The sequence below is a fragment of the Nipponia nippon genome, unplaced genomic scaffold (assembly GCF_047370975.1).
Source record: "Nipponia nippon isolate SJK-2023a ecotype South Korea unplaced genomic scaffold, ASM4737097v1 scaffold_10, whole genome shotgun sequence".
NCBI lineage: Eukaryota > Metazoa > Chordata > Aves > Pelecaniformes > Threskiornithidae > Nipponia > Nipponia nippon.
Window position 1 is genome coordinate 12,680,607 of NW_028262291.1, and position 15,036 is coordinate 12,695,642.

The window sequence follows — 15,036 nt, forward strand, 5'->3', positions numbered from 1 at the left end:
CTGTATTTTCTTAAGTGTTTGTTGGTTGATTATAATTAATTAACAGTCCTAATATTATAATTAATTAACAGTCCTAATATTTAGGTTATCATCTTAATTGATAGCACAGGAAAATGACAAGGGCATTCTTCACTTCCTGGAGCTATTGTTTCAAGCCACATACATATTCAGATACACATCATTATGTACAGCTTTTTATTTTGAAAACTATTTGCAGACTTCACCTTATATTAAAGCTGGGATTATGGAGCCTAATATTGCAATGCTTGGAAAACTGGGATATGCTGTGGGTCCCTGAACTCCCCTGAATCAAAGATGATTTTAGCAAAGTCTTAAGACAGGAAGTTTCTGAATGGATTTGAGTCCTTGAGGATAAACTTGCTTTTGCTGGAGAGTTAGCTTTATTCTGGCACATTCCTCAAATTTCTTTTTGTCCAGTCCTTCCAATCATAATTGATCAAACACATAAACAATGCCCAATTAAAAAAAAAAATCACTTGTAAAACTCCCCTTGACTCACAATAAGATAGGCAGAACTTCTCAGAGCTTATAACTTCACAAATGCAAAGAAAGAGCAGTCTCTCAGCAGGGGTCATATCAGGGATTCTTTAGCAAAAAACCAGAAGGCTTTCGTATCAGGTAACCAGAGGCCAGAAGTACATCAGGAATATAGCAACATTGTTGTTCTGCATTTCTTCCTGGGGTAGATGCCAAACTATCTATATCCGCAACTGTGAGAAACTGCCGTATAACAGGGAAATTAGCCATATTATATTCTAAAGATATGTGGGTCAGGTTTTATAGAGTTTAAATGTTATTTGTGAATTAGATTATAGTAATAAAAGATAGCAACGGAGAGGAACATTTGGAAAACTTTGAAGAGGTTGTATAAAGGTTACGAAAATATTCTTCTAAGTTTAAAAAGCAAAGTGAACTTTCTTTTAAAACAAGTTGTTAATTTAGGGCTATTGCTGATGTAGGAGAAAGACCTCTCTTTAATCATAAATCCGTTGAGAATGTGTTGGTATCCAAAAAATGTTTGAATTGAGACCATATTTAGCAATGGTAAATTACTAGGGAAGATTGATTCTCCCTTAGTTTATAATGATAAGCCCAAATTTGTTTGTTCTAAAGATATTTTTCAATTGAAAACTAGATAGTGCTCTTCAGGATGTAAAGCTGAAACAGAGAAGTTATTGAGTGTCTTAATTCAGAATTTTCTTTGGTAGAATGTGGTGCTTTTCTGTTAAGAGCAAAAGGGGTAATTTTTTAGCAGTAAATGTTCTAATGTGTTTTGGGTACGTAACAATCCACCTCTCACCAGACGTGTGTGATGGCTCTATGGTTTCCATAAATTCTTATGTTTATGAGTTGTAGGAAGTTAACCAATCTGCACATTTCATTCATTTAGTCCTAAATGAATTCTTTTAAAGATTGCAGATGATAAACTGCATTTCAAAATACGGATTTCTGTATAAAGCTTCTCAATTCACTTCTACCACATCAGAGGCAGCCAACAAATAGGAGCTAGCTTGTTCAAATCTTAAATTCTCACAAGTGTACTTTGGAGACATAAATGTTCAAAAGCAGATCCAAACAGAGGTGCTTACCTTTAAGATCATTTTCTGATGGCCTTTCTGCATGATAGAAATCAGAAACAAGGTGCCAATAGTAAGAGTAGCTACCCATCCATTTTTTAAAGAAAATGAAAGGTAATTGTGAAACAGCACACCTATGCCTCTATTTTCTCTTTCAGAGATTAGTTGCAAATAGTTTTAAAGATAATTTCTCCATTTAAAAAAGATAGATTTCTCCACAAAGCTCAAAAACAACTTATTTGACAGGAACTTTGAGGTTCTTGCTGCTTTTTTTTTTTTTTTTTTGTAAGCACTTGCTTTCCTTGCTTGTAACATTCAATAAGATAATGCCACAGTGTAGCACATCCAAGAGCCATGTCTTCAGTACAGGCTAAAGTTCTGGGTTAAATGTTTCCCATAAAGACTAGCTCTTCAAATGATCCTTTGACATGAGTATGTTGTGATATATTATAAATGAGCTAACTTACCTGAGTGATGTTCAACAAAGGGAAGTGCAAAGTCCTGCACCTGGGGAGAAACAACCCCATGCACCAATGTATGCTGGGGGCGCCCAGCTGGAAAACAGCTTTGCAGAAAGGGCTCTGGAGGTCCTGGGGAACAGCAAGCTGACCATGAGCCAACAACGTGCCCTTGCAGCAACGACGTGATCCTTCCCCTCTATCCAGCCCTGCTAAGGCCAAACCTGGAGTACTATACCCAGTTCTGGGCTCCCTGGTACAAGAGAGAGGTGGGGCTACTGGAGAGAGTCCAGCAAATGGCCACCAAGTTGATTAAGGGACTGGAGTATCGCTCCTGTGAGGAAAGGCTGAGAAAGCTGGGACTGTTTAGCCTGCCAAAGAAAAGGCTCAGGGGGAATCTTATCAATGTATATAGTTATCTGAAGAGAAGGTGTAAAGAAGATGGAGCCAAACTCTTTTCAGTGGTGCCCCGTGACAGGACCAGAGGCAGTGGGCACAAACTGAAACACAGGAGATTCCATCTGAACATCAGGACACACTTTTTCACTGCGAGGGTGACTGAGCACTGCCACAGGTTGCCCAGAGAAGTTGTGGAGTCTCCATTCTTGGAGATACTCAGAAGCCATCTGGACACAGTCCTGGGCAACTGGTTCTAGGTGGCCCTGCTTCAGCAGGAGGGTTGGGCCAGATGACCTCCAGAGGTCACTTCCAACCTCAACCATTCTATGATATATGCCTGGTTGATGGTTTTATTAGAGGTAGTAATCTACCTATATTTCAGTGAAAATGCAAGTCAAATCCTTGAGGGCAGACATATCTCCACTGTTTCCCACTAATTTGCTAACATTCCTAAAAATGTATGCAGTCGCCATAATTCATTGGGAGTGGCTGAGATTCCGGTACTGAGAGATGACCCTACATGTCCTATTCTTACAAATAAGCAGTTACATCATGTAACATTAGATGATGATTGCTCAGAAGGAGGTTGGCAAACTCAACGATGCCACGTCAGGATGCCAGTCACCCAAATTAATTCTGCCATAAATATACTCTGTAAAGAACTAAAGATATATAAGGGGTCAATGAATAACCAGCAAAACAATAAAAATAGCACTGATTGTGAGCTGTTTTGTAGCTTTTGGTTATGTGCCAAAAAGGCTGATCCATCAAAGTGGACCCTGAACCAAAAAGTTTATTCCAAATATTGAACAACCAGTCATGTACAACCTGTTGCGCACACAAGTCTGAACACTTGACAGAGGCAGCAGTTCGATCACTGGATACACATCCAGCATCTTTCCATTTGTAGTCAAAGTCTCAGAAGCCTTCTAGCCAGGAGTTGAAGAGAAAATACTAACAAGGAAGGACTTCCAAAACAGGGTGCTCTGTCACAGTCAAGACAGTTCACTAGTGTAAGACTTTGTCCAGATTGTTCTGTGTGTGCACAAACGCATTGTGGATACAAAGGAGGTGATCAGTCTCCACAGTTCTGGAGTGTCTGCAGAGTTAACTCCTGTCTGTACCATTTGAATATTTTTTACAAAGCAGATTACTTAGCAGACACATCTTTTGAAAGTCACAGTAATGCTAATTGCTTGTAATTACTAATTTCAGTAAATGGATATTCATACAATTGTATTTCTTATAGCCTTTCTTTTTATACGTATTGACTTCTGCTCCCCTACGTCTAGGCAACAGGAGATGAACCAGAAAGATAAATCTAAGGTATTTTTCTTTCAAGGAAATGCAGCTATTCATAGTCCATTCCACACATGGAAGGAAAAAAAATCTGACGTTTTCAGTAAAATTTAAAACTGAAGGGGCAAGAGTAAATCTTAGTGATGTATTGCCATGTAAGTTTTTTACATGGGGTTTATTAAAGGAGAATTTATTCCTAACTTTTCACGTTATATATAGGAGACTGTTGAAAGTTTTTCATTTTAAGTTCTGGAAGCACTACTCGTTGTGGAGCCAAAAAAGAAGGAATGTGACCCAGTTGCTAAGTAACAAGTTTCAGTTACTTGCAGATTCTGCAGAGAAAGACTCATACTCAGAAGTCAAGACTAGGGCAGAAAGAGAATGATCAGATTAAAACCTGACTAGCTTCTAGCACTGAAGAGCATGTATCCTTTTGCAGCAATTTGGAAAGCCTTTTACGTAAAAAGGCTGTGGTAAATTGATTCAGCCGTATGTATCCCATCAGGAAACGTTTTACACTCAGCACTTTGAAAGAGGAACAAGTAATCTAAAGAAGCCTTTAGTCTGGCTTGTGTTCACTATTCCTTATTTTTGTATCTATCTATGAAGATACTCCAAACAAAATTATTCTGGTTTTATTTCTTGGCAGGAGGAGAGTCCCATAATATTTAATGTATATGTTGCTTTCAACTACCTTCAGTATTTAAAACTTCTGGTTTGATTCTTGCTGTTAAGCCAGATTTCTTATCTTTAGTTTTACTTTTGAGTTTTCTAATTTACCTTCAGCAAGGAAGAGTTTGTAGAAATATTTTGCTCCTATTAACACTGTCAAATACTGGCTTTTTTATTTTCACTTCAGAGTTCAAAATTTAGTTCAGGAGTTAATTTCCTGGTCAAAATGTTTTCTTACCTTAAAAATATAGTCATTTTCTGTAAGTGTTTCAATCAATAACAATTTCCTGAAAAAACTGTCATTCTGAAAGACCAATAGGAGTTAGAGAATATTCTGAAATCTACTTTAATCATTTGGTATAGTAGAAGTAAATAAAGTCAGAGACTTACTGTCTCTACTTTGAAAATAAATGTCTTGGGTTTTAGTTGACTTTTATATAGCATGGGAATTCTCTGTCCTATGGCAATTTTGTGTTTCATCATCAATTCTTAATTGGATTTGCAAAATTGAGTTTTTAATTTGATTTCGTTAAGAATCAGATTTTCATAACAATATAGTTGTTGAAAGTAAACATAAAGGAAGCGTGGCAAGGAATATGGAATAGCACATCAAAGTAATGACAACGGTATTGATGAGTGTTCATAAGTAAACATAAACTAATGAAAATGCCTCTTTTTACTTAACTTTGCATGCACTGTCTTATTAGCAGGAAATCACCCTAACTGGAGGTTATCGACATAGGTCATATTCCCAAGTTCCACAACAAGAACATGTTGTTACAGTTTGGCATCCAAACTGAATAAATCTTTCTGTTTCATTTCCGTCTTTTATTACAGCTTTGTATCACATTTTATAAACCAGGGTAAATGTTAATATTGGCAACGTACAATGTTGGTGTCACAGCACAGAATTTGTTCTTCGTAAATATTTTTGTAAAATATAGCCTGTCCTTATCACTGTCATGTTTCTATTGTGGCAATTGGTATTGAATTTTGTGCATTCAGGAGAACAGGCAGAGAACTGAAAGCGCAATGGCTCCTCCAGCCTGTGATATGCAAGAAGAATGATGTGGCTGATGCTGTACTTGGTTGCCTTTGAGTCCTCAGTCTGGTTGATTTCAGTTTATAGGTGGTTTGACAGAGGTTTTTGTACTTTACTGGGCAACATGGCCTAAAAGTGTCCTGTGTAAAAAAATTGACCAGAAAATGGTTGTATAAAAATGATTGCCAGGAAGTGATGAGCTCAAAATGTTTATCCTTAAGAAAACCCTTGGTATTCATTTCAGGAAATCGAAAGGTTGGAAAGTAAATTAAATCAGAGCCCAGAAAGGTGGCAGCTTTTGTGGGAAAGAGTCAAAATGAATCTAAAGGATGACACCAGACAAGACAATGTAAGTAATAAAAGAGCTTACCCAATAGAATAATTCCATTCCTGCTATATAGGCTACCTGGGGCACTGACAAAATCACTGTATTTCTTGGAGTAAAATACTGCTTTTGAAAAATGGAATATGTTGTTCTAACCAATGACACTGGCTCTGTATTTCTGCATGTAGAAAGGTATATTTATACTTGTGCTATTTATCTAATTGCTTTTCTAGAGTAGATTAAGGCATACAGACTAAATGAGCATGAGCATTTTACTAATACACAAATATATGACTTTATATATTTAAAAGATTCTTGAAGTACAAAAAAACTCAGTTCCTGAAAGTAGCCAAAAGGACATCACAGAGTTCCAGAGATGAGTAAAGATATTTCCATGTCTAAATGGAATTTTGGAATTGTAGATTCTAGTAAAGGTAGGAAGTGTTCATGCTTGTGTTTCCAGTTCTTGACTGTGGTAAAGAGAATAGCTGACAATATAGATATTTTCTAAGTCAAAGGCTGCCCCTTTGCTCTCTGCATGCACTAGGAAGAATGTTAGATACTGCTTTTTGTGAGCTTTCCCTATAAACTTGGCGCAGTGAGTTACCAGCTCGAGACTGTACCCTAACTCTTCAGCTTCATGTGCTTGTTCAAATTTGCCAGCCTCCATGCAATGGTTAGTCGCAGCACTACTTTGTTATTTGTCCTTTGCTCTCAGGAAAGAAATATGCTTTATGTCTGTCAGAGTCATTCAAGTTCACTTTATACCCTAGACAAATTCAAGATGAAAAAAGTTTTATCCTAGCAAAGCAGAGGATTTTTTTATTGAATTGTAAGCAGAAAAGAAAATGCAAGTATAAATATACCTGATATCAGTCTCGTGTCCTAGCTGTTGTTTAAGGATTCTCAGATAAATGCAATAGCTAAGGATCAACCCCAAAGAACTCTGTCTCTAGGATGCTGTCATTTAGATTAAGACCAAATTCAGGATCCCTCTTGTTCCAGGTTATTGAGATTCTACTAAAATTATTTGGATATATAAAGTAACTCTTGGAAACTGCGCTCTTTTTCCTTCTCTCCCTTCCTTCCCTTCCTTTCCCTTCCTTCCCTGTGAAATTAGGGAAATTTAATGCATCCAAATGTCTGACTAGTTCTAGATACTTCTGAGAAAGCAAGGGAAACATTGTTCAAGATTATATCACTGGAATATACAAGGCTTTTCTGAAATACTGATTTTTCACACCATGTGAACCCTTCTGCTTAAGAAATTCATTGAATTGCCATCCCTCTGACTTCTTTTCTGAGGCAGCACTGACTTGTATTATGAAGATTTTTTTGGCCTCATAATAATTCACAGTTTACGTGTTGTACCATGTATTATCAGTATAATGTTGAGACAGTCTCACAATACTAGACACATTGCATTACCTTTTTTCTTTTATTTTCATCTTTTTTAGCTCCGGAAACATCCTTCTGGCTCCTCAGGGATGATGTCAGCTAATCTACATTCCTATCAAAAGAGGTCTTTGTTGGAAATACCTGACAGTGGGCTGGGTGAGGAACAGAGTGCAAGCATCTCTCCCTCTAATGGAGTAGACAGAAGAACAACTACGCTATACAATCATTTCACATCAAAGAATGATGAAAATAGGTAAACTGAACAATCACAGAGTATTTATGAACCTCATATTAGATTGGTACAAGTCTCTGCCTTAGGAAAAAAAGAAAAAAATATTTTCATATGCACAGAATGCTTTGTGACTACTTTATTCCTTCTTTGTGGTTTTGATTACATTTAGTTCTCTTGATGGATGGGCCTCTATCTCCTAGCAGTATCTTTCAGTCTTCCCCTTTACATGCACAACCAAATTGTAGCTGCACATTTAATGCATACAAAGTACTGAAACAGTGTTTATCAATGTATCACAGTTATAAATAACTAAACTATCAGTTTAAAACTGATCTGTTTTACTGCAGTAAAAGAAGTGTTTGAATATGTATGTAGTCATTTTGGGGCTTTTATATGTCACCAGCATTCATATTATGGTATCATGCGCCGTTTGTATTTTCTATACCTTTCAGATCTTTTGAAGGTACGCTATACAAAAGAGGAGCTTTACTAAAAGGTTGGAAACCTCGCTGGTTTGTGCTGGATGTGACAAAACACCAGGTAAAGCCTTTTCAGATAATGGATGTTTTTGTCTAGTTTGCTGCTTTTTTATTTACTGGATTTGTATAGAAGTTTTTATAGATGTATACATTTTCAGATGTGAGGTGTGTGTTACGTCATTATAGACCATATATCTATGTTTATCTTTTGTATCTTGTAGCTGATACAGCATTCTGAATGGACAGAGGGCTTTTAGTATTTTGGGTTTTTTTAAAACAGTGATAACTGCTTAGCATATAATCATAAAAGCCTTCTTGGACTGGAAGTCATGCATTATTGTTTGAGCCCAAACATTTTTGCCTGCTTCATACCTCGGGAAAAAAAAGCCAGGTAGTGCCTGAGGATATTTTCTGGGCATTGTGGAATACAAGCGATTTTTTTTAAAGCACCGCTAACTCTAGAATGTCATTAAGCAATTAAGTGGTGAGCATAATTTGCCCTTTAATATGACCTCTGTAGTTTCCAAAAGAACTAAAAACTCTTTCTGAACTAGAGAGTGAAAAACTTAGAAGGTATTTCCTAGAGTGCAGCTGGCATGCTGAGAGCCAATATGGTAACTGATAGCAAGTTTATTTCAGGCATTCATGTTGTTGAAACTGTAGTAGTTACTGTATGCTTGGTGTGTATTTTACAGCCTCTTTGTTCCTCAAGCACTTTGCCGTGAGCGTTTTTCTTTGCAAATGAAAGGGCATGATATACTGTGGAAAATCATAATCTGAATTGCTTCAGCAGAAAAATCCATTTACCTCACTTGACTTTTTAGTGGTTTTCTGTAACCTATATTTGAGAAAGCTGACCTGGAATCTCTGTATGAAAGTCTTTTCAAATATGGAGAACAGGATCACAGATCACTCTGAAATGAGTTTGAATTTTGTAAATGGCTTAAAATGAGTTAAAATGTCATCTCAAATCTGTATTTCTAAAAGTCCTGAAATGCCAAGTTCCTGAATGAACAATAATTTCAGGTGCCGTATATAGGAGTATTTTAGATTAGTCATAGTGATGTAAACTTAGTAGCCAAAGTGTTCATAAATATTCTGACAAATCATTGTACAGCAAGGAACACTGAAAACAGAGGAGATCCTTTGGTCTACACATCTTACACAATTTACAATGTATGCTGGAATTCTGCAGTGGAAATTTGTGGTCTCATGTACTTTTAATAATGGTGGGTCATCAGGCACTAATCTGCATTGAGCCAAACATTCCACACGGTGTGGGGTTGTAACCTCTGAGGCTCATGTATGCTTTTGTTTAAAAATATTAATTTATTGTAATCAATACACTTAACAAATATGTAATATAGATAAAGACAGTCATCTTTTAAAATGCTAATTGAGGATTTCTCGATTAGTGTCATAAAATACCAACAAATGTGCTGATGATAATTATTCTGCCTGATATACAGGAGAAAAGGTTCATTTTGCAGAAGGAAAAAATACTTTAACATTTTTGTATATCCAAATATCCTCCTGAGTATCATAGATGTAGGAGTAATATAGGTCAGTCTTAGTTGGAATTCTGTTGTTTGACCTTTGCTATGAAGGTTTTCTTTACTATTTTGCATTGTGTTATGGGATTTTGGAGGTCTTCTTTTTTTTTTTTTTTTTTTTTTTTTTTTGAAAAGCAAGTATCAGATTTTCTCTTCTGGAACTTGTTTGCATATTGAAACTCAGTGTACAAAGCGGTTAACATTCATATCAAAGTATCTTTGCAAGGAGGAAAGAAAAAAAGCAAGCTTCATTCAACCGCTAAGTGCAGTATAGGAAAATGTGAGTTTTCTATGTAGTTTATAATTATCTAAAATTATACTTAAATTTTTGCTGATCATTTTAAATTCTTGAAATACAGAGAATAAGTGTTCTGTTAACTCTTTAGTGAAGTAAAGCTTTTGTGTTAGTTTCAGTGTAAGGAACAGTGAAGAGGTGGTTTCTGTTAGAAAAACTAATAAGGAATGCTGAATCCTAAAGACCAGGTTCTGCTTTCATCCTTCACACGTCCCCTGCCCCGAAGCAATGCATGACTATTTGAAGCTTCTCTGCTCTGAAACTCTGGTGACAAAATGCTCCTTCCCCAACTCCGTGTCTGCACAGGAGCAGATGGTGGAGACTTTGCTGTTACCCACAGATGTCAAACAGAGGACTGGCCAGTTAAGGGCTATCACCAGTCCCACCATTTTGTATATACCAAACCTATGGTTTCTGTCAGTTGCATCTTAGAAATTTCCCATGTTTGATGTCCTCAGGTCCTAATAATATTTGTTCCTCCCACCCTTACCCCTCTGTGCCCCCAAGTTGTATCCAGAAAAAGGGAAGAAGAAGTGAAAGGTCCATCTAAATAGCATATTTGGATTTTTTTTCTCTTGTGGTCTAGCTGCGATATTATGATTCTGGCGAGGATACAAGCTGTAAGGGACACATAGACCTTGCAGAAGTAGAAACTGTGATTCCTGCTTCTCCAACAATTGGAGCCCCAAAACATGCAAGTGAAAAGGCATTTTTTGATGTAAGTATATCTGGTCTTTACTTGATCTTTATGTGAAACTTTCTTTTCTTGGTGTGTTTAACGTACTACTTTCAGTCCTGCTGGAAGGTGTGAGCTAGGAAGGACCTGTCATGCCAACTCAAGACAAAAAGTTTTTACACAGCTAGCATCTGGCCCTCACTCTCAACAGTAGAAGTTCAAAAAATGTTACATTCAGACCCAATTAGCACATTGAGTATTACAGTTGAAAGTGAAGTTTGCAAGTTTCTTTTTCTGTTTTGTGTGTTGACTTGTCTATCTTCATGTTCTTATTTTTCCTTTGCAGTTGAAGACAAATAAACGTGTATATAACTTTTGTGCCCAAGATGCACAGAGTGCTCAACAATGGATGGATAGGATCCAGAGTTGCATTTCAGATGCTTAGAAAGAAAAAACGTTCCATAATAAAGACACGTTTAAAGCACCTCTTCCTGTAAGAAGCTAAGTTCTGAAATGTTACTGACAGACAACCAGCCTTCCTTACATTTCAGCCATAAAAGTTCATAATATGCTAAAGTTCCTTTTCTGTTTAATAATTATAACCACTGTAACTGCTATTTTTTCTGCAGGGAGGACTTTGAAAAATAATAATCCATTTATCCTGAATTTTCACTTTCTTCAGTACAATTCCTAGCTATAAAGTGGGCTGTATTTGCACTATCATCTAAGCCTGGTTTTCTCATTTCAGAGCTACTCTGTTAGGAAACCTGTCCAAAGGAAATTGTAGAAATTTTCCCTCCAACAGGAAGTGTATTTTCACTTTATTTATATTTTTAAATAGAATGTTCTTATTTCAAAGCCAGTCATGAATAAGAGGGAGCATGTCTACAATTCCTAAAAATACATAAATAAATGAAGCTTGTGGGTCCAGTGACATATATATCAGGTTGCCAATGTTTATAGACAGTTGATATTTTTAAAGACCAAAAAGTGAAATTGCCCAATACCAGATTTTCAAGTGTCTTCTCAGTGTGCAGGTCATTCTCTAATCTTGTGCTCTGCTGAGTGCTTCTGCAATGTTGTTATGGAATTTCACATTCTAGGGATTATCTGAAGATCGTAGCACTTTTATTTTAGATTCTGTTTGCAATTACAATGGAATAAATGAAAGGAAACTGGCCGACACTATCCAGGAGAAATGGAAAACAACAAACTAGGAATTCGGTAGAAGAAAGATCTCTTATGTGTGAGTTGTATATGTTAATTTATATGCTGTTCTGCTCACTGTAAAATAAAAAATAACAAACATGATAATGCACTAAACAATGAAGCAAGCACTTGCACTGAAATCTTTAAAATGCAGACATTTTGCAGGACAGAGGTAAGTTATTTATAGCAGAACAATACTAGCTAGTTAACAACATTTACAGATATTAAATATGTACATAATCAAGTTTGATGTGTCGTGATTTGATACTTTTTAAACATTTTTTGCACATGAATTGGAAGACTGTTTATAGATTTTTACATTTGATAAAATTGTGTTTGTTCAGCTTAAAATCCTGGCGAAACATTTTTAATAGCCCCAAATTAGTAGAAATTTTACAGTCTACAAATATTGATGACATTGAGTAGAACATGTAGGTAATTAAGCCATTGTTTTTATTTTGAAATGTTAATATGTTAAATAGCACACTAATATTACAAAAAGTTTGTATATATGATTCATTATTTTCTCATTTTTCCAGACGTTCTGCTTGTAATTTAATGTCAGCCTAACCAAACTGACTATACTTCTAAGATTTTTCAGTTATTAAATTGTTTGTGGTTTTTTTATAACTAATGTTATTTTGTCAGAAAGGAACATACATTTCTCACCACACACAATAGGAAATGCAGCTGTTTTTAATGCATTTGCAATTTCAAAACAAAACTATGAAGGATTTTTCTAGCATTTTTCAATTGACAAATTTCCACCTGTGACAATGGTGTTTGCACATTTGTATTTTTCTTTGTATATGAAGTACTTTTATATGTACTTTGTAAAATACTGATCCTGTTCTTAGGTTATATGAAAATATACAAACCACTACTTATTTTGTAACTAGTTAATTTTAACTCTTGTATGTTATGTGATATATGTATGCTAACCATCTTGTAATAAATACACTTCTTAAGGAAAAGTAAAACCTTTCCTTTTACTGTAAAAGAGAAAAAAGCAAGACCCACATGTTGAAATATTTCCACGGGCACAAGACAAATCCTTATTTACTCTGTATTAAGAATAGTGGGCATATTAAAAACTATGTGGTCTTCTGTATACTTGTAAATATTCTTACATAAAAGTTGCACCTGAGCATCCTTAACTCAAACACTTGTCAACAGTAACACTAAAGACTAAAGAAATCAGAATTTAAAGCAAAATTATCATTCTAACAAGTCTCAATGCATAGCCTTTACTAAAAGGCTAAATACATATAATGTTCATACTAAGTTGTTGAATAATGATGTTAAATATATTTTTTAAAAAGAATCCTATATGGTGTCACAACATAACTCAACTGCATATTTTCACCCTGAAACGTATCTCACTCATTTATATCACCTTATGCAAAAATGATCTAGTTCATAAGAAATAAAATATAAAAAATGACAAGGTCTTACTTGAGAATGTTGCATCTAAATTGAGTTACTGAGTGTAGTGTGGGATAGCAGAGTTACAATGGAAAGGGAATGTGTGATGGAGGTAGGGGACCTGTGACAATTCTTGGATGCTGTGGTGCTTAGATGATAACGTTTGCATATTGAGCTTGGCATGGATGCTAATGTTGCCTTAAATGTTGATCTCAATTTTTAGTGTCTGTATTGATGGAAAATGGACTTGAGCAACTTAACTTAAAAATATCCAAATAAAAGCTGAAATGAGATACATGATATTTGTGGTGTTTATATAAGGAATATACAAAGGAACGGTAGGCATAGGCTCTTGGTGTGACGACACAAAGTTTGCAGTGTACCTGAGGGTCTCTTCTATACAAAATGAAGATTCAAACAGAGACTTAGAGAAAATGTGAAGAAGTTCATTCACAAGCTACTGGGTTTGTCAGTGTGTTTAAGTTGTGGCAGCAGCAGTAGCTAATTAGGAACAGAGAATTTGCTTGGGAAAAATTCTGTGTACAAAGGGATCCATCTTCATATTCTATGAAAATTTTCCAGAAAAAAGGAACCCATCCAGGGGTTGGGGATGAGGTAAACATGTGCTCCCTCTGGTGTGTCATATTGCTATTCCCATACTGTGTATGATAGCATTCCTACTGTAGAAAAGAGAGAGTATTATCAGGGGCTTTACATAAGGGAACACGATTGCTTGCCCTTCTCTGTGGTCAGTAACAAAATGCCCGCATAATAGGTGGCGGGATGAACTGAGTTTGAGTTTTGAAGAGTTGTTACTGGTATATTATATTTAGTAATTTCTCTTTCCTATCTAACATACAAGTATTTTCTATACAAATCCTTACTTTTGATGGAACTTTAGAATTAGTATACTAAATAATAAAATACTTAGCATGCCACATGTGTGGGTCACTGGTTATGTAATAATACACAAACAGCTAACAGACCCAGGAACAAATGTTCAGAATTTGGTATCACATCCCACACACGTTATTTGTATCTGCTATTTTGTGAATTGCAGACATAACAAAAATGTGGTGATCTTGTCCAAATACCGTCGTTTTGCCTTTTCATCCTGTAATATTCTTGGAGTATGTCGAAGTGGCTGCACCACATTTCTCATTTTTCATATTTGTGATCATCCAAATATTTTGTCTGTTCATGATTATCCTGTGGTTGCTTTGGGGAGTCAGAAAACTGAAATGAATCTACCAGTTCCCCAGTTATGCTAAAGTTCATGCTGAGTACCACTGTTGCACCTACTTTCTCGGGTTTTGGCTGTATTTGATCCGTTTCTTCCCAGATTTGGCTACTGTGCAAGCCAAAGGCAGTATTAGTGTCCCCATTCTCATTTAGGAAATTTTCATCTTTGAGGTTTTTTTCATACAACTTTTTCTTAATTGACTGTCAAATAAGAATGCTGCAAGTTCACTATTGTTTCCTCTCTTTACTTACTATTCCAGCTAGCCTCTCAAAGGAATGGATTACTAATACAAATACTGTGGATAAGAATTGCTTTTGTCTTTCTTTTTGCATAATACAAAATCTCCAAAGACTAATTCTACCTTTTTTATTTTTCTGCTGTAGACATTTCCAGTCTAAGCTGATATGACTTTTCACCCAAAGAGACTCTTCAATTCTTTATCTCTAATTCAGTGCTCTTCAACATTGTAAGAGAAAATCAATTAAGTGTAGTCAACTATGGCTACCATCTTTATCTACAATCGCAGTCCAGTAATTAAAACCCAGATACTAACTTCCCTTCTTACCAGTGACAATTATGGAAGTTTCTCCTTCATCACAAGACTGCCCGTCAAGAGCTGAAGGGACTGAACACTGATGTCATTTCTGGTTTAGCAAGCAACTATGAAATAAACACAGTTTTTAATGAGTTGAGATTGTCATAATGCTCACCTGAGTCATTCCTGAGAAGACAA

At 35.8% G+C, this 15,036-nt stretch overlaps 1 protein-coding gene across 4 annotated transcripts in view; it reads left to right on the forward strand.

Annotated features, from left to right (window-relative positions):
* The window catches only part of SBF2 (SET binding factor 2), a 323,859-nt gene extending 310,506 nt beyond the window's left edge, over positions 1-13,353 (forward strand). For all 4 annotated transcript variants that reach the window (XM_087745080.1, XM_087745103.1, XM_087745088.1 and 1 more), the window contains 5 exons: positions 5,713-5,817; positions 7,251-7,444; positions 7,876-7,963; positions 10,337-10,468; positions 10,773-13,353. In XM_087745080.1, coding sequence (XP_087601206.1) covers positions 5,713-5,817; positions 7,251-7,444; positions 7,876-7,963; positions 10,337-10,468; positions 10,773-10,871 — 618 coding nt within the window. In that variant the 3' untranslated portion in view covers positions 10,872-13,353. The remainder of the gene's footprint in view (positions 1-5,712; positions 5,818-7,250; positions 7,445-7,875; positions 7,964-10,336; positions 10,469-10,772) is intronic.
* Positions 13,354-15,036: the final 1,683 nt, after the last annotated feature.